Raw genomic sequence first — 19,748 nt, 5'->3', positions numbered from 1 at the left:
CCTTTACATCAAGTGTTTCTTCGTTCTGGGTTTATTTCAGGGAATGTTAAACTGGCAGTCCGAGCTCAGTTACCTGTTAAAGGTGTGTCGCTCATTCTTGGGAATGATCTGGCCGGTGATAAAGTTTTTTGTCTGCCTGAGGTAATAGATACGCCTGTCGTGCACGAATGTGATGTGTTGCAGGAAGAGTTTCCTGATGTATTTGGCACATGCGTTGTGACCCGAGCTCAAGCTCGCAAATTTATGGATACTGTGGATCTGTCCGATTCATTTTTGTGTGCTGATAATTCTGTTAATGCAAAGAAAGATGTTGGTACAGTTGAGGTAGATGTGTGTACACTTCCAGGTGTTGATTTACCAATTGATAAACCTAAGTTAATTGAGGCACAACGTGCTGATCAAACTCTGAGTCACTGTGTTGTAGCCGCTGTTGAGCTGAATGATTTGTCAGAGCATCCAGTGGCCTACTACTTTGAGGATGATGTACTGATGCGTAAATGGTCTCCACGTCACACCAAGAATGACTGGAGCACTGTTTTCCAAGTTGTTGTCCCGAAACCTTACAGAGAGCAGGTACTGAGTGTTGCGCATGATCATGAGCTTTCTGGCCATGTTGGTATTCGTAAAACTTATGATCACTTGATTAAGCATTTCTTTTGGCCTTCCATGAAGTCAGATGTAGCCAAATTTTGTAAATCCTGCCACGCATGCCAAATAGCGGGCAAACCAAATCAGGTGGTTCATCCAGCACCGTTGAAACCCATACCTGTATTAGGTGAACCATTTGAACGAATTCTGATTGACTGTGTAGGGCCGTTGCCCAAAACTAAGTCTGGAAATTCTTATCTATTAACGTTAATGTGTGTGTCAACTAGGTTTCCTGAGGCAATACCGTTACGTTCCCTCAAAGCTCATAAAATTGTCAAGGAAATTGTAAAGTTCTGCACTACTTTTGGAATGCCTAAATGCATTCAGTCGGACCAAGGCACCAATTTTATGTCCAGAGTGTTTGCAAAGGTAATGAAACAGTTAAACATCAAACATCAGGTATCCAGTGCATACCACCCTCAATCGCAAGGCGCTATCGAACGTTTTCATCAAACCCTGAAGTCAATGCTCCGGACCTTTTGCGTTGAACACGAAAAAGAGTGGGATGAACACGTCCCGCTCTTGTTGTTTGCAGTACGTAATACTACTCAAGCATCCCTTGGATTTAGTCCCTCTGAGTTAGTTTTTGGACACACTATTCGTGGTCCATTGAAAATTTTACAAGAGCAAATTCTTTCGTCTAGTCGTCCATCTTCAACTACTAATGTTTTGGATTATGTCAGTGCATTTCGCGAACGCTTGCATACTGTGTGGAAGTTAGCGAAACATTCGCTCAGTTCTGTGCAAGACCGAATGAAATCTTACTATGACCAGAAGGCTGTACCGCGATCATTTCAGGCTGGAGATAAAGTTCTTATCTTACTTCCAGTGCCAGGTTCAGCACTCCAAGCTAAGTTCACGGGTCCTTACGAGATCAAGGAGAAGCTTGGAGTCACTGACTATGTAGTTAATACCCCTGACCGCAGAAGAAAGTCACGCGTCTGTCACATTAATATGCTTAAAACATACATGTCACGTTCTGATTCTGAAGCAAGTATGCCTGTTGCTACTGTTGTACCAGTTACAATGTCACTGTTAGAATACTCACCCGAAAGTGATGGTTTGAAAATGAATAGTGCATCATTCTTGTCAGCTCGTTTGCCAAATTCTGAAACTTTGTTGAATTTGTCAGAAAAGTTGTCACATTTGCCTGTATCTGCTCAGGCGGATATTTCCAATCTTATTAGTAAGTACCCAACTTTGTTTAATGACTTTCCTTCAGCTACCCATGTAATAAAACACGATATAGATGTTGCTTCACATGTCCCAGTTAAACAGAATGCCTATCGTGTTAACCCAGTTAAAAGAGCGCTAATGAAGCAAGAAACTCAGTACTTGCTAAAGCACAACTTAGCAGTTCCTAGTGCCAGTCCCTGGTGTTCGCCATGTCTACTTGTCCCTAAGCCAGATGGGACCTCCAGGTTTTGTACTGACTACCGTAAAGTTAATGCTTTAACTAAAGCCGACTCTTTTCCTCTTCCTCGCATGGAAGATTGTGTTGATCGGGTAGGTAACGCTAAATTTATGACTAAACTAGATCTGCTAAAAGGATATTGGCAGGTGCCACTCACGGAGCGAGCGTCCGAGATTTCTGCATTTGCTACCCCTGATGCATTTCTGCAGTATCGTGTGATGGCTTTTGGCCTTCGAAATGCTGGAGCTACCTTTCAGCGACTGATGTCCATAGTGTTGTCCGACGTGTCCAATTGTGAGGCTTATTTGGATGATGTTGTCTGCTATGCTGATACTTGGGAAGACCATCTCAAAACATTGGATGATGTCTTTAAATGCTTGAGAAATGCCAACCTAACCTTGAATTTATCAAAGTGTGAATTTGGTTGTGCTACGGTCACGTACTTGGGAAAGGAGGTTGGTAATGGTGAAGTTCGTCCTCTTAATTCCAAGATACAAGCCATCCTTGATTTCCCAGTTCCTAAAACGAGGAAAGAGCTCCGTCGATTTCTTGGAATGACTGGCTATTACCGATGCTTTTGTAAGAATTTTTCAGATGTTGCCAGTCCTCTCACTGGGCTATTACGTAAAGCAGTCTCATTTAAGTGGTCTTCGGAATGTCAGTCCTCCTTTGAAGCCTTGAAATCTTTGCTTTGTAGTGCCCCTGTACTAGCTGCCCCCTGTTTTGAAAAGCCATTCCTCTTAGAAGTTGACGCTAGTGGTACTGGTGCGGGTGCCGTCCTACTTCAAACGGATGATGCTGGCTTGAATCACCCAATAACTTTCTTTTCAAAAAAATTCCACAAACATCAGATTAACTACAGTACCATAGAGAAAGAAGCTCTTGCTTTAATTCTCGCTCTTCAACACTTTGAGGTCTATGTTGGTTCCAGTTCACAACCTGTTACGGTTTATACTGACCATAACCCTCTTGTATTTCTTCAAAGAATGTCTAATGCTAATCATCGTCTAATGCGCTGGTCACTAATTTGCCAGAGTTACAGCTTGGCGATCTGTCATAAAAAGGGTATCGATAATGTGGTTGCTGATTCACTGTCTCGTGTTAATCAGTAAACAGGGTGTTTTATTTTGTGGATGGGGGTGTTATGAGCCTTAATCATTTGTTTGTTTCCATTATGCCCTCTTGTGTTCTCTCTGTGTATGTGTATGTTTGTGTTTCAGATGGGCGGTTCCCTGAGATAATTTGCTGGAGGCTACGATTGGTTCTCCTCCTCACCTGACCCAGATATAAGGACTGCCCCAAACACTCAAGAGGGGCCATTATTGTGCCATCGTGTGTGTGACTCCATAGTTTGCCTTTGTGCGTTGCCGTTGTCTTCCGTTGAATTATTTGGGTGTCTTACCAGAGAGATAGTGTGTGGGTGTTTAAGATTGTTAGTGGTATTGTAATTCGGTGATCGTTTAGATTATTTGTTTTGTTCCAATTTTTTTATATTCCTTGTTAACTTGACCCATGCCCGATTGACTATGAAATTGCCTTCCGATTGTGATTAGTTTGCTACTAAATTGTATATATCTTTTGTAAATATTTTGTAAATAAGTTTTTGGTAAGTTAAGGGTGGTAGGGGGTCAGACGCCATTTTATTTTGAAACCTCTTTTCTCATTGTTTTGAATAAGGGAGTTAGGTAAGTCGAAACTGTATTTTTGTTTTCTTTATTTTTGGTTTAGGAAGTATAGAGTGTTTATAAAAAGATATTTTTTGTTTGTTATTTTGGCCTTGTCTGCCCCTGACGTTAAACCCTTATTTGTTAATAAATTCTTGTTATCCAACATCTCTCTGGTATTGAGACTATTCCTTCTTCCTGTTACGGCTGACCCCTAGAGAGTCGTAACAATTACATTTGCTATAAATGGTTAGCCAGCTTTAGAGTGTCTCAACTGTACCATGCTACTGTTTCAACTGTACACCATATGGGTACAGTTGAGACAAAAATGCACCTCATGTTTATGAGCTGATTGTGGAAAATATGAACTACTTATGGTTACGATCAATTTATGATATTTTAATACACAAGCAAAATAAATATCCTGTGAAAAATCACTTCATTTCAGCATCTAGTTTTTGTGTAGTGATGAAAAAAGCAGAAAGTGTCTCTACTGCACTCAGTCTACCCTACTAAGTATTTAGTGTGTATTTACTAAATACACTTTTTTTGATGTTGTGTTTGCATTTTTGCCTCAATGTGGTTGTCTTATGCTGCGTTCAAGTCCTCCTGGGATGTTCGTATGTACGAGTTGACAAGTCCTTATTACGACGTCGGGTGTGTTCAAGTCACTTTGGTCGGAAAAGAATGGCGATTTAACTTTTCTACATAAAATTCAACGATTTTTTTTACTCTACATCTACAAAATATTAAATGAAGTATGTGCAATATTATGTTTTTTTATTTTTTCCGTTTTTATTTAATTTATGAAGGTGATGTAAACTGAATAATATAATATTTTGTATATGTAACTTAAATAGTTTTATTGTACATTACAAAAAATAATAATTGTATTCATTTTATCAACTTTACCGACACTGCATATCTTTAGTTTTTGGCTGCTTCCATTACATCCAACACGTTTTTTTCACTGACACGCCCCCAACTTGGAAACTCGGGACTTAAAGAAAATTTCGAGTTTCCCACTCGTTATAACGACTTTGTGGTGCGTTCAACTCGTGAATACGATGTATCCGACATAACTTGAACGCACCCTTAGCTCAATTGTGATGTACTATAGCTGTTCACATGATTGACTTTGATTGCCAACAGGTGTAATCAACTGGAACTCTGTTTGAATCTGAGTATTGAGCTGTTGCCTTTGCATGTATGTGTGTTTGCCTGATGAAGGTCTTTAACCAAAACATTGATACTTTTAAAATTTTGAATAAAGGGAGATTAACAGTGTGCAAATCTTTTTTTTTTTAAATCACAAATACAAAAACTAGTAATGCATTTGAATTGCTTATTGCTTTGACTGATAGGTGCCGCTGTTATCAAATTATGGTGTGGGCATTTAAATTTTTGAGAACAGAATTAACAAAAATCTAAATATCTATTTTCACAAAATATGTTTAAAAGAAACATACAAGGTACTGCTTTAGGAAGCATTCATTTGTGTAATTGTCCACAAATGAATGTGCCACAGTCTCACAGATGAAGCAATAATGCGTCCAGAATAAGTGACATTTATTTTGTATTTTGTTTGCTTGAGAAAACATAACATGAAACTGGTTTAGGTTTCTTACTATAGCTCAAGAGTGTATGTAATCAATTATTCCATATAGTCATCATCCAATAAAGTTGAAATGTTTTTACTTCTGTAAGGTTATAATTGAGATTAGTTACTTCAGATTTGTGAATATAAGAATATTTATTTCCCTACAATCATTCCAACAATTTTAAATATATGTTGTGTACGTTTGTATAATTTTGGTGATGTGACTGTATATATGATCTGTACTTTGGTCCGATCTTCTTTTAAAGGCGAGACGTGTGTAACTGAAATTTTTTTTTTGTTTTTCTCTTTCATGGTGTGTGTGTATCTCTTTTACCTTCACCAATGTAGAACTTTAGTAAGATTTGAAAGATAAAATAAATAACTAAAACATTTAGCATATATGTGTGTTTTATTGCATTGGTGTGATTTGTGGCCAGGTGCTTTTAACTGAGTAAAACATATTATCTGTACTGTACAGTTTCTCAGAGGTCTGTTTACAGTTTTACATGCAAATCTGTGTAATCTCATTAGACATTACTTAAGAAATATTTCCTTTCAAGCCATATACATTTGTTTATTGATTACTCTTCTTACTTTGAATGCTTTATTATAACATTTTTGTTTTAAATGAAATGTAAATTAGGTCCTTTGAAATTTTAGTCAGTAAAGAATGTGTTTATGGCTAGAAATGTGCTTGTGCATTACTCTGTATGTTTTACATGTGTAGGTGTTTGCAGTAGAGATTTCAGCATCACTCTGCCACAGAAGATTAAAGCTCTCAGTGGATCCTGTGTCATCATAAAGTGCAGATTTGAGATTAAGAAACAATATGACAAATACCTTCTTGAGAAAGCTGCTAGGATTGTGGTTCAGAGATGGAGCTAATGTGTTTAACTCCAGAAATGTTAAACTTTGACACAATAACCACTATACAAATGTTAATCTTTATTAAATTTAAGGCCAAATAATAATTAAAAAGCCAGGTCGTTCAGTTAACCTTACCACATTGCTGTTTATTTCAGTTTATTTAAATGTTGGGACACATTTCAATTGTATAGTTTTTTGCAGCAAAAAAACTTAACAGAAATGAAATGCAAGGATCTGTGTGTAGAATGCATGTTAATGCTGATACAGGAAGTACTGGTGTGATCTGATGAAAAAGGGAAGTTATAATAGATCAGCTGCCAGTCAGTAGATCGTACTTCAGATTCTGTTCCTGCAGCACAGCTTCAGTCCGTCTCTAATCAGCAGCAGGTGTTTCAGCTGGAAACTTGGGATCTAACCAGGAGATTCCCACACTTTCTGCCCTCAGGAAGGTCAGATTCATTTTCTTTTACAAATTCCCTCAAATATAGTTTTTATATTTATAGTCTTTTTGCTGTTTTACAACCATTACGTTAAAGCTACACTCTTAAAAATAAAGGTTGCTTAAAAGGTTCTTCACAGCGATGCCATAGAAGAACATTTTTTTTGGTTTCACAAAGAACCATTCAGTCAAGGGTTCTTTAAAGAACCATCTCTTCCTTACCTTTTTATAATCTGAAGAACCTTCTTTCGCCACACAGAACCTTTTGTGAAACAGAAAGGTTCTTCAGATGTTAAAGGTTCTTTATGGAACCATTTAAACAAAAAGGTTATTCTATGGCATCGTGAAGCACCTGTATTTTAGTGTAGGGTCAACAGTGTAATTACAAATGTATTTACAGAAATTAATTACAGCTGTAAATACATGAAAGTATTTTATATACAAGTACAATGTATAGTATGTATATATAAATAAATGCACTGTATCAAATGATTAACTTAAATATAATTGATGATACTTATTATAAGGTGGGTCCCACTTTTTAAGCAAATCATTTCATGAATCGAAATTAGTTTTTAAATGAAACAAATATACAATTCAGAATGAAGACAAAAAGTATTTTGACATCTTGTGGTTGTCAAGCGCTAATGTGATGTGTTGTGTATCATGCTTACTCTGCTGGGTTTTTGTGAGGAACTGACTTCTCAGCCACTAAAAACCACTCTGACCCAGGCAGGTCTGCAAAAATAAGGCACAGAATAAAGAAGTTGTAATGCAACTACATTTAGGCAGTTTTAAGTGTGACTAAAGTTGGATAATTATACATTTGATTATAAATGTCTGACCTATTGATTTCTTTTCCTGTAAAGCTATAGCTACACTTGAACATGAACTCATGCTTTTCAGAAAAAAGGAAAACTTCCCCAGAGCTGATGTGCTATGAGAAACATTTGGACAGATGAAGTGAATCATAACTGATAAACAAAATCACACAAAAGATTTAAAACACAAAAACCTTACATTTTAAACAAACTTAGACTTCTTTCCAAAACAAGAACACAAACTGCTGAACAATTTCAACAAAGCTTTCCAGCAACAATTCAACAGTGAATTCTTTTCTGTCATTCTAGAAGAGAAAAAAGGGGATTTCAGAATATAAAATGCTTCAAAAATTCTGAAAGTTGGTTATAAGTGCTAAAAAAGCCTTATAACCCTCTGGGTTCGGGCCATATTCTGAGCTCGGAGCCCTCCCCCAGTACAGAACGCCAGAATATGCTTACTATTTGCTATCAGATTAGATGCAAGGGTGAACTCGTGAATCAGCAGCAGTGAAGAATTTACAATGGCTTCACTGTTTTCTCATTTCTTAAATTCTTCTAGTTCTTCTTTAAATGTTTCATTATGTAAGTGCTGTTCAGTTTGAAAGATTTCATAAATATGTTAATTTGTATATTTAAAAAAAATCAATTTGCATTATTTGTGGGGCTTAATATGTGATTTTCATCTGTATTTTTGTAGTTTCTGCATGTAAGTGCAAGTGTGTTTTCCACACAGGGTCTGAGTGTCTGTTAATGAAGAGATGGACACAGCAGAGAAAATCATTATTTTCGGTTTTCTCTTACAAGGTTTGTAAGTGCTAATTTAACTGGTAAATTAACTATTTTAAGTGTTCAACAATGTTTACTCTGCATACATGAAACTACACTAATTTTTTATTCAAATAGTGACTGATACACAATGTTTTCTGAAGTTTGGGATCTTGTTTGGGACAAGTTTACAGTTATTATTAAATACATCAATAGTTAATATAATTGTGTTTGAGGTAAATTTCACTGTTGGTGTTGTTCTGCTATGTTCACCCCTTATTAAAATCATCCTTTAATGCAATTAAATGGAAAAAAGGCATGAATTTACTTCAGTGTTTGTTTTTGCTTGTTTGAACTCTTTTGTCATGTGTGTGTTGTAGGTGTTTGCTGCAGAGAGTTCAGCATCAGTCTGCCAGAGAAGATTGAAGCTCTCAGTGGATCTTGTGTGATCATAAACTGCACTTTTGAGATTCGGGAAAAATATAACACAGACCTCACTGAGAGAGCTACAGGACTGTGGTTAAAAGATGAGACTGATGTGACGACAAATCTAGTGTTTAACTCAAGCACATCCGGACAGAACTCCTTAATTAGAGGGAATATAATTGGAAAATTAAAAGATAAGGACTGCACCACTGTCTTTTATGACCTCAGATCAAATCACCATGGTCACTATTACTTCAGGATTGAGGGTGAAGGTGGACTGAAATGGACCTATAAAAACCCATATGTTTCAATTCATGTGATGGGTGAGTGACATCAAGACTGTTGAATTTGACTGTAAATTGTGATCTACTGTATACTACAGGACAGCAAAATCAGTTTCACCATCATTATTAATTATACACTATCATTTTTAGAATGACTGCATTTATTTGTTCCAGAATGCAGCAAAAACAATATTTTGAAAAATGTAAAATAACACTGTATAACCGTTTATATAACTTTTTAATAACTGTTTGTTATAACTGTTTTAAAATAACTATTTTAATATTTGTATTTTAAATTGCAGTTTCTGTTAGCAAAGCTCAATTTCCAGCATAATTACTCCAGTCTTCGGTGTAGAACACAACTGTTTTCAAGATTGATAATAATCAGAAATGTTTCTCGAGCAGCAAATCAGCATATCAGAATGATTTCTAAGCATCATGTGACATTGAAGACTGGAGTAATGATGCTGAAGCTTTGCTTCACAGGAATACATTTTAAAATGTTTTAAAATGTTTCTATTTTAAAATAAAAATATTTAAATAGAAAACATTTATTGCAAATTGTAAAAACATTTCAGAATATTACTGTTTTGCTGTATTTTGGATCCAATAATTGCAGCCTTGGTGAGCACAAGACACTTCTTTTAAAAACATTAAAAAATCTTTCCAATCTAAAGTTTTTGAATGGTGGTGTATATTATGATCAATAAAAAATATAATAACATTATTTCTACATACACACGTTAGGTTTCTGTGAATTGTGGGGATTTCCATAGACTTCTATTACCGACCAAACTATATTTTCTATCCCCTAACCTAACCCTAAACTTACCCCTTACAGAAAACCTGTTTGGATTGTTACACTTTCAGATAAATATAATTTGCTATTTTTAATCATTTTTATCCTTTTTATCTGCAGGATGGTCCACACAATGTCAAACATTTCTGGTTTTACTATCCTCGTGGGGATATTTTGGTCGTCACAATGTAGCATAAACAAGATCACACGCACATAAATCTTTGTAGCATTTTATCCTTTGTAGAATACTACCAAAATATCAGCATTATTTTACATAGTGTACTCTCATTTGACCTTTGAATCATATATATATATATATATATATATATATATATATATATATATATATATATATAAAAAACATAATCTGTGTGTATTTCAGACTCTCCCCCCAGTCCCAGAGTGCAGCTGTATGTGGAGCAGAAGGAGGTGCAGGATCAGGAGGAGGTGTTGGAGGGGAGCTCTGTGAGTCTGCGCTGCTCTGCTGAGGCTCTCTGCTCCTCTCCTCCACCAACTCTCACATGGAGCTCCACCCCCAGAATCCCCCTCAGTGAGAGCAGCAGACTACAGGAGCTCATATCTGATCTGAACTTCACTGCTACTCACCGTGAGCATGGAGTCACTTTCACCTGCACTATAACCTACCAGCTACAGGACAAGAACAAAACAGAACAGGAGAACATCTCAGTACACGTTCAGTGTAAGTGATGCTTTTTAGTTTTGAGTTGTGAATTGTATTATTTTGATTTTCATTGTGAGGACCTGATTTTTTTTTTTTTTTTTTTTTTTCAGATTCGCCGAAAAACACAGAAGTGTCTGTGATTCCCTCCAGCTCTGAGTTGGAGGGCAGTTCAGTGACTCTGACCTGCAGCAGTGATGCAAATCCAGCAGTGTTTAACTACACCTGGTCCAGAGAGAGAGAAGGACAGTTGAAGCAGCTGCAGCCTGGACAAAATCTTACCTTCAATAGGACTGACCCGACACACAGAGGCTGGTACCACTGTACAGCTCAGAACCAACATGGCAGCCAAAACTCATCGGTGATGCTGGACATTCAGTGTGAGTATTACATAACCCATTTTACTCTCTCAGATTCATTAGCACCTTAGTCAAATATCAAATGGATTGTTTCAGTCATGAATGCTGATTGTAGGTTTAGATCTTCAGAGAAGTTTATCTGGACTCTCAGGGCAGTCTCGGTAATATTTTGCGAATCCCCACAATAAATGGCAGCTGATGCATCAGCACAATAGTTTGTATAGATATGCTTCTGCTTTTTGCAGCAGTTACTGTGACACTTTCCGAACCAGTGTGAAGAGGGTAGAGACAGTGATAAAATAAAGATCTTTAGTCTTAATAAGACATAGTAGGGCTGTGCAATTAATCAAATTTGATTATCATGCACATCTAGTCAGTAAAGCCTGTTTCTTTATTAGTAGTTAATCGCCATCACCTGCTTTCAAATGGAGCGGGAATTACTACACAGAGCCATAGTTCACCGACAAGCTAGACAATTTCGTGCTCCTAATCGAAGGTGATTCGTCTGCGATTATGAACGCGATATTGCCTATCTTGTCGATGAACTATGGCTCTGTGTAGTAATTCCCGCTCCATTTGAAAGCAGGTGATGGAGATTAACTACTAATAAAGAAACCGGCTTTACTGACGAGATGCGCATGATAATCAAATTCGATTTAATTGCACAGCCCTAAGACATAGTTCACCCAGAAAAAGTATATTCTGTCATGATTTAGTCTCCCTTATGTTGTTTTAAACCTGTATGGATTTCTTTCTTCTGTAGAACACTAAAGAAGATATTTTGATTTTACTCATACAATGAAAGTCAGTGTGTTTTTGGGAGAACTGTCTCCTTAAAACCAGAGCAGAAGTATATATACAGTAGAGTGGTCCCATAACATGTTTGAACACTTTTGGGCACTTCAGTTACACTTAATGTCTGAATATTATTGCATTATATAACAAAATATCAAATGCTTTAAAATTAATGCCACGTTTTGATATTTTGTTACCTAATGCAAACCCATGAAGTGAAACTTGGATCCCTTCCCTAGATCCCTTATTCAAACAGTTATTCCAAAGGTACTTTGAGGGAAGCCATTTCATTCAGCAGCCATCTTTGAAATGCTGAACAAGGTTACCCTTACCAAAAATTAGTATACTTCAAGTTTATTTTTAAATATACTTTATGTAATAAGTTTACAAATATCAGTGTACTAGTAGTATATTTGCAAGTGCACTATTTCAATACTTCTTGGGACTAAATTGGCCCACTTTCTAGTATATAAAAGTATACTTTAAGTATAAAAGTAGTAAACTTTGAGTACACACCTAGTTTACATCAATGGTTTTAGCTTGTACTGCAACTATACTAAAAGTGAACTTATAGGTATACTGATAGTTTACTAATACTTGTAGTAGTATTTTTTGTGCACTTTGAAGTATAGTCTCAGTAAACTACTAGTTTAGTAGTTTTATACTGCAAGTATACTCGTAAGTTTTCTTTAAGTAAGCTTTACATCATACTTTAAGTATACTACTATGTCCCTATTTAGGTGTTAGTTTGTATATATTTTGTTGTATGAATATCTGAAGATACAAAACATCCAAAGAAAAAACAGGGTATCTCCTTTTAAACAAAAACATTTTATTCTAGCTTCATACATTCTTTTTTTTTTTTTTTTTTAACACTTGAATGTTGGTAAGTTTCATAAATAAAAAAATAAAATGAAGAAATAAGCAATGTTTTGAACAAAAAGCTGAAAAAGACTATGAATTGGATTCAGAATGATAATCAAAACATAGTGTTGATCAACACCCCAAAGTTTGCCAGTCATTATTACCTCTTCATTGGTTGACATTTCACAGTTTTGATGCTGTTTCATGTCTGATCATCATGTTAGACTGCATGCGGAAGTATCTGTTGTTTCTTTTTCTTCACTTGTGTTTTTTGGAAATTCTGTACAGAAGATGTGTGCTTGCGCCCCCTAACATATAACAATGAAAACACGGATTCTAGGAGCACAAGTATAGCTCAAATATATTTAGACTTTTTCTAAGTATAAGTCAAGTATACTTAAATGTCATTTTAAGCCCATTTCTGAGAAGTATATAAAAAGTAAACAAAGTACACTTTCCTATTTTTCGTTTAAAAGAAGTATACTAATAGCATACTTGAATAAACTTCTTTTCCATAAGGGTAGCTTTCCCTCACTACCAAAATACACTTCTTTGATGACATTGTTTACTCAGTGGTCTAAAAAATATGACAAATCCTTCTCGAGCAAGTCCTGTGCAGCGTGGGCATGCTCTGGTTGATGTGTGCCCACGCTCTTCTGGGAGAAGTGGCCATAGAAGAAATTTCACCCTCTATGACATCATACAGGGCCATATTCATAAAGTTTCTGAAACTTATGCAAACCCTGAAGGAATGTATTTGGCACAGAAATTCACTGTCATACGTGCAACTCGTTTTTCAAAACTTTGGACATGTTTAGCATGAGAATCTAACAATGTAAATAAGTCAGAATGCATGAAATGGCATTAGACCTCCCCTTGTAAAAAAGCTTATTTTTCAGGCTAGACCAACTAATGCACGTGTGTCTCAGAATGTATATTGTTTATGTATCAACTAGAACTTTTAATGGCACCTGCAGTGACGCGATGCCTTTCTCAGTCATTGATGCTGGACATTCAGTGTAAGTCAACACTAAAGAAGATATTTTGGCTTTACTCATTCTGTTACGGGGCGAACGAGACGTGAGACGTGCGGATCCATTTGCAAGCTTTATTCAAAGGCGTGGTTACAAAACAAGCAAGGTTCATTCAGTGGCAAACCGGAACAACACAGGAAAGACAGTAATCCTAGGGCAAGCGTGGGTCGACGATCGGCGAACAATATCCAACAGGGCAAGGCAGAGAGATAATACAAGTACACGAGCAATAGTCCAAGAGAGGTGCAAACAGAGTCCAAACGGCAAGGCAAAGGGGTAAATCCAGGAAACACAGGCAAGAATCAAAACACTAGAAAACACACAAAGCAAGGCAAGACTATGATAACTGCGTGGGCTCCGTAGAGTAGCTATTGCTAGGAGAGGGATATACGCTATACAATACTCGGCAGAGAGGAAGAGGAAGTCCATGGTTTATGTAGGGTGTGTGTGTTATCTTTCCTTCACAACCAAAATACACTTCTTTGATGACATTGTTTAAAAAATATGACAAATCCTTCTCGAGCAAGTCCTGTGCAGCATGGGCATGCGCTTGCTCTGGTTGATGTGTGCCCGCGCTCTTCTGGGAGAAGTGGCCACACAAGAAATTTCACCCTCTATGATGTCATACAGGGCCATATTCATAAACTTTCTGAAACGAATGCGAACACTGAAGGAATGTATTTGGCACAGAAATTCTATGTCATACGTTCAACTCGTTTTTCGAAACTTTGGACCTGTTTAGCATGAGAATCTAACAATGTAAATAAGTCAGAATGCATGAAATGGCATTAGACCTCCCCTTGTAAAAAAGCTTAATTTTCTGGATAGACCAGGTAATGCACATGTGTCTCAGAATGATTGTTTCTGTATCAACTGGAACTTTTAATGGCACCTGCAGTGATGCGATGCCTTTTTCAGTCATTGACTCTTTTATGTAGAAGGTGGGATTTATGTAAGTGCATTACAATTTCTCCCATCCATAAGTAATAAGAGTGCATCCTCTCTGTGTATCTTATGTCTTTGGTTATTTCTTCCTAAATCAACCATTTATCTTTTTCTCAGATGCCCCCCAAAACATGTCAACTTTAGTGATTCCCTCCAGCTCTGAGTTGGAGGGCAGTTCAGTGACTCTGACCTGCAGCAGTGATGCAAATCCAGCAGTGTTTAACTACACCTGGTCCAGAGAGAGAGAAGGACAGTTGAAGCAGCTGCAGCCTGGACAAAACCTCACCTTCAATAGGACTGACCCGACACACAGAGGCTGGTACCACTGTACAGCTCAGAACCAACATGGCAGCCAAAACTCATCGGTGATGCTGGACATTCAGTGTGAGTATTACATAACCCATTTTACTCTCTCAGATTCATTAGCACCTTAGTCAAATATCAAATGGATTGTTTCAGTCATGAATGCTGATTGTAGGTTTAGATCTTCAGAGAAGTTTATCTGGACTCTCAGGGCAGTCTCGGTAATATTTTGCGAATCCCCACAATAAATGGCAGCTGATGCATCAGCACAATAGTTTGTATAGATATTCTTCTGCTTTTTGCAGCAGTTACTGTGACACTTTCCGAACCAGTGTGAAGAGGGTAGAGACAGTGATAAAATAAAGATCTTTAGTGTTAATAAGACATAGTAGGGCTGTGCAATTAATCAAATTTGATTATCATGCACATCTAGTCAGTAAAGCCTGTTTCTTTATTAGTAGTTAATCGCCATCACCTGCTTTCAAATGGAGCGGGAATTACTACACAGAGCCATAGTTCACCGACAAGCTAGACAATTTCGTGCTCCTAATCGAAGGTGATTCGTCTGCGATTATGAACGCGATATTGCCTATCTTGTCGATGAACTATGGCTCTGTGTAGTAATTCCCGCTCCATTTGAAAGCAGGTGATGGAGATTAACTACTAATAAAGAAACCGGCTTTACTGACGAGATGCGCATGATAATCAAATTCGATTTAATTGCACAGCCCTAAGACATAGTTCACCCAGAAAAAGTATATTCTGTCATGATTTAGTCTCCCTTATGTTGTTTTAAACCTGTATGGATTTCTTTCTTCTGTAGAACACTAAAGAAGATATTTTGATTTTACTCATACAATGAAAGTCAGTGTGTTTTTGGGAGAACTGTCTCCTTAAAACCAGAGCAGAAGTATATATACAGTAGAGTGGTCCCATAACATGTTTGAACACTTTTGGGCACTTCAGTTACACTTAATGTCTGAATATTATTGCATTATATAACAAAATATCAAATGCTTTAAAATTAATGCCACGTTTTGATATTTTGTTACCTAATGCAAACCCATGAAGTGAAACTTGGATCCCTTCCCTAGATCCCTTATTCAAACAGTTATTCCAAAGGTACTTTGAGGGAAGCCATTTCATTCAGCAGCCATCTTTGAAATGCTGAACAAGGTTACCCTTACCAAAAATTAGTATACTTCAAGTTTATTTTTAAATATACTTTATGTAATAAGTATACAAATATCAGTGTACTAGTAGTATATTTGCAAGTGTACTATTTCAATACTTCTTGGGACTAAATTGGCCCACTTTCTAGTATATAAAAGTATACTTTAAGTATAAAAGTAGTAAACTTTGAGTACACACCTAGTTTACATCAATGGTTTTAGCTTGTACTGCAACTATACTAAAAGTGAACTTATAGGTATACTGATAGTTTACTAATACTTGTAGTAGTATTTTTTGTGCACTTTGAAGTATAGTCTCAGTAAACTACTAGTTTAGTAGTTTTATACTGCAAGTATACTCGTAAGTTTTCTTTAAGTAAGCTTTACATCATACTTTAAGTATACTACTATGTCCCTATTTAGGTGTTAATTTGTATATATTTTGTTGTATGAATATCTGAAGATACAAAACATCCAAAGAAAAAACAGGGTATCTCCTTTTAAACAAAAACATTTTATTCTAGCTTCATACATTCTTTTTTTTTTTTTTTTTTAACACTTGAATGTTGGTAAGTTTCATAAATAAAAAAATAAAATGAAGAAATAAGCAATGTTTTGAACAAAAAGCTGAAAAAGACTATGAATTGGATTCAGAATGATAATCAAAACATAGTGTTGATCAACACCCCAAAGTTTGCCAGTCATTATTACCTCTTCATTGGTTGACATTTCACAGTTTTGATGCTGTTTCATGTCTGATCATCATGTTAGACTGCATGCGGAAGTATCTGTTGTTTCTTTTTCTTCACTTGTGTTTTTTGGAAATTCTGTACAGAAGATGTGTGCTTGCGCCCCCTAACATATAACAATGAAAACACGGATTCTAGGAGCACAAGTATAGCTCAAATATATTTAGACTTTTTCTAAGTATAAGTCAAGTATACTTAAATGTCATTTTAAGCCCATTTCTGAGAAGTATATAAAAAGTAAACAAAGTACACTTTCCTATTTTTCGTTTAAAAGAAGTATACTAATAGCATACTTGAATAAACTTCTTTTCCATAAGGGTAGCTTTCCCTCACTACCAAAATACACTTCTTTGATGACATTGTTTACTCAGTGGTCTAAAAAATATGACAAATCCTTCTCGAGCAAGTCCTGTGCAGCGTGGGCATGCTCTGGTTGATGTGTGCCCACGCTCTTCTGGGAGAAGTGGCCATAGAAGAAATTTCACCCTCTATGACATCATACAGGGCCATATTCATAAAGTTTCTGAAACTTATGCAAACCCTGAAGGAATGTATTTGGCACAGAAATTCACTGTCATACGTGCAACTCGTTTTTCAAAACTTTGGACATGTTTAGCATGAGAATCTAACAATGTAAATAAGTCAGAATGCATGAAATGGCATTAGACCTCCCCTTGTAAAAAAGCTTATTTTTCAGGCTAGACCAACTAATGCACGTGTGTCTCAGAATGTATATTGTTTATGTATCAACTAGAACTTTTAATGGCACCTGCAGTGACGCGATGCCTTTCTCAGTCATTGATGCTGGACATTCAGTGTAAGTCAACACTAAAGAAGATATTTTGGCTTTACTCATTCTGTTACGGGGCGAACGAGACGTGAGACGTGCGGATCCATTTGCAAGCTTTATTCAAAGGCGTGGTTACAAAGCAAGCAAGGTTCATTCAGTGGCAAACCGGAACAACACAGGAAAGACAGTAATCCTAGGGCAAGCGTGGGTCGACGATCGGCGAACAATATCCAACAGGGCAAGGCAGAGAGATAATACAAGTACACGAGCAATAGTCCAAGAGAGGTGCAAACAGAGTCCAAACGGCAAGGCAAAGGGGTAAATCCAGGAAACACAGGCAAGAATCAAAACACTAGAAAACACACAAAGCAAGGCAAGACTATGATAACTGCGTGGGCTCCGTAGAGTAGCTATTGCTAGGAGAGGGATATACGCTATACAATACTCGGCAGAGAGGAAGAGGAAGTCCATGGTTTATGTAGGGTGTGTGTGTTATCTTTCCTTCACAACCAAAATACACTTCTTTGATGACATTGTTTAAAAAATATGACAAATCCTTCTCGAGCAAGTCCTGTGCAGCATGGGCATGCGCTTGCTCTGGTTGATGTGTGCCCGCGCTCTTCTGGGAGAAGTGGCCACACAAGAAATTTCACCCTCTATGATGTCATACAGGGCCATATTCATAAACTTTCTGAAACGAATGCGAACACTGAAGGAATGTATTTGGCACAGAAATTCTATGTCATACGTTCAACTCGTTTTTCGAAACTTTGGACCTGTTTAGCATGAGAATCTAACAATGTAAATAAGTCAGAATGCATGAAATGGCATTAGACCTCCCCTTGTAAAAAAGCTTAATTTTCTGGATAGACCAGGTAATGCACATGTGTCTCAGAATGATTGTTTCTGTATCAACTGGAACTTTTAATGGCACCTGCAGTGATGCGATGCCTTTTTCAGTCATTGACTCTTTTATGTAGAAGGTGGGATTTATGTAAGTGCATTACAATTTCTCCCATCCATAAGTAATAAGAGTGCATCCTCTCTGTGTATCTTATGTCTTTGGTTATTTCTTCCTAAATCAACCATTTATCTTTTTCTCAGATGCCCCCCAAAACATGTCAACTTTAGTGATTCCCTCCAGCTCTGAGTTGGAGGGCAGTTCAGTGACTCTGACCTGCAGCAGTGATGCAAATCCAGCAGTGTTGAACTACACCTGGTCCAGAGAGAGAGAAGGACAGTTGGAGCAGCTGCAGCCTGGACAAAACCTCACCTTCAATAGGACCGACCCGACACACAGAGGCTGGTACCACTGTACAGCTCAGAACCAACATGGCAGCCAAAACTCATCGGTGATGCTGGACATTCAGTGTGAGTTATACATAACAGCCAATTTTACCTCGTCACATTCATTAGCACCTTAAAGTCAATCATGAAATGAAGAGTTATGACACTGTTACTGTACTATGATGCAATAATAGCGTCATATAAAAAACATTTATCTTTAAGTTGAAGACCAAATAATTAAAAAGCCTCTAATTTTTCCATTTAACCTTACCACATTGCTGTTAATTCTGTTTTGTTTAAATGCTACTTTAAAATAAATCCTACTTGTTTTGATATTTTGATACCTAATACAAATGCATTCATTTTTATGAAATGATTGGGCCACTGTATATGTACCTGACAGAAATATTAGCTACTCTACACTTCCCAGTAAGTGAGTTTTCCTTCATCAATCTAGCAGCAGTGATGCAAATCCAGCAGTACTGAACTGTATCATTTATCACTGACAGGAGCAGAATCATTACAGTTATTCGTTTTTTCTCATTTTAATACTTTCAGATGCCCCTAAAATCTCTCCAACCTCCAGCTGTAACAGAACTGATGTAACTGTGTGTTTCTGTGAGGCTGATGGGAATCCCTCTCCTGAACTGGAGTGGCATCTGTCTGGACGTCCTGTCACTAACTCTTCAAACACGTTCATCAGTGAAGAGCATTTGAACAGCTTGAGGAGCTCCATCACTCTACATCTGTCCCTCACACACACATCCACTCTGCAGTGTGTCAGTAAAAACACTCATGGCACTGCAAGTCAACTGTTTAATCTGCTTCATGTCACTCTTCAGAAGTCAGGTAACATTTATAGGCATTTACTGATTTTTAAGGTTTAATGTTCAAAGTGTTTACAGATGCATCAACTTATACACCATTATTTATATTTTATATTTACATTATTTTAATACTGCTCCATGTTTGTTGGTCTTTTCCAGTTTTTACATTAGTAGGGCAAATAAATAAAATGATTAAATGAAAATAAATAAATGCTTA

General features: G+C 36.9%; 1 protein-coding gene across 1 annotated transcript; it reads left to right on the top strand.

Annotated features, from left to right (window-relative positions):
* Positions 1–6,512: 6,512 nt before the first annotated feature.
* On the top strand, positions 6,513–19,730 carry LOC306858202 (B-cell receptor CD22-like). Its single transcript, XM_079398625.1, has 8 exons — positions 6,513–6,642; positions 8,187–8,257; positions 8,599–8,967; positions 10,110–10,427; positions 10,520–10,786; positions 14,521–14,787; positions 18,522–18,788; positions 19,263–19,730. Exons 2-8 carry the CDS (start codon positions 8,212–8,214, stop codon positions 19,589–19,591), a joined length of 1,863 nt encoding a protein of 620 aa, XP_079254751.1. The 5' UTR covers positions 6,513–6,642; positions 8,187–8,211; the 3' UTR covers positions 19,592–19,730.
* Positions 19,731–19,748: the final 18 nt, after the last annotated feature.

Source organism: Barbus barbus (genome assembly GCF_936440315.1).
Source record: "Barbus barbus genome assembly, chromosome: 39".
Lineage (NCBI taxonomy): Eukaryota > Metazoa > Chordata > Actinopteri > Cypriniformes > Cyprinidae > Barbus > Barbus barbus.
Note: the sequence above shows the minus strand (reverse complement) of the source record. Positions and strands in the feature narration are given on the sequence as shown.

Excerpts from the sequence above, each read along its gene's own strand:
- LOC306858202 (XM_079398625.1), top strand. The coding sequence starts at position 8,212 with ATGGACACAGCAGAGAAAATCATTATTTTCGGTTTTCTCTTACAAG. Across the intron at positions 8,258-8,598 it reads TTTCGGTTTTCTCTTACAAG|GTGTTTGCTGCAGAGAGTTC; the intron begins GTTTGTAAGTGC and ends TGTGTGTTGTAG. Across the intron at positions 14,788-18,521 it reads GGTGATGCTGGACATTCAGT|ATGCCCCCCAAAACATGTCA; the intron begins GTGAGTATTACA and ends TCTTTTTCTCAG.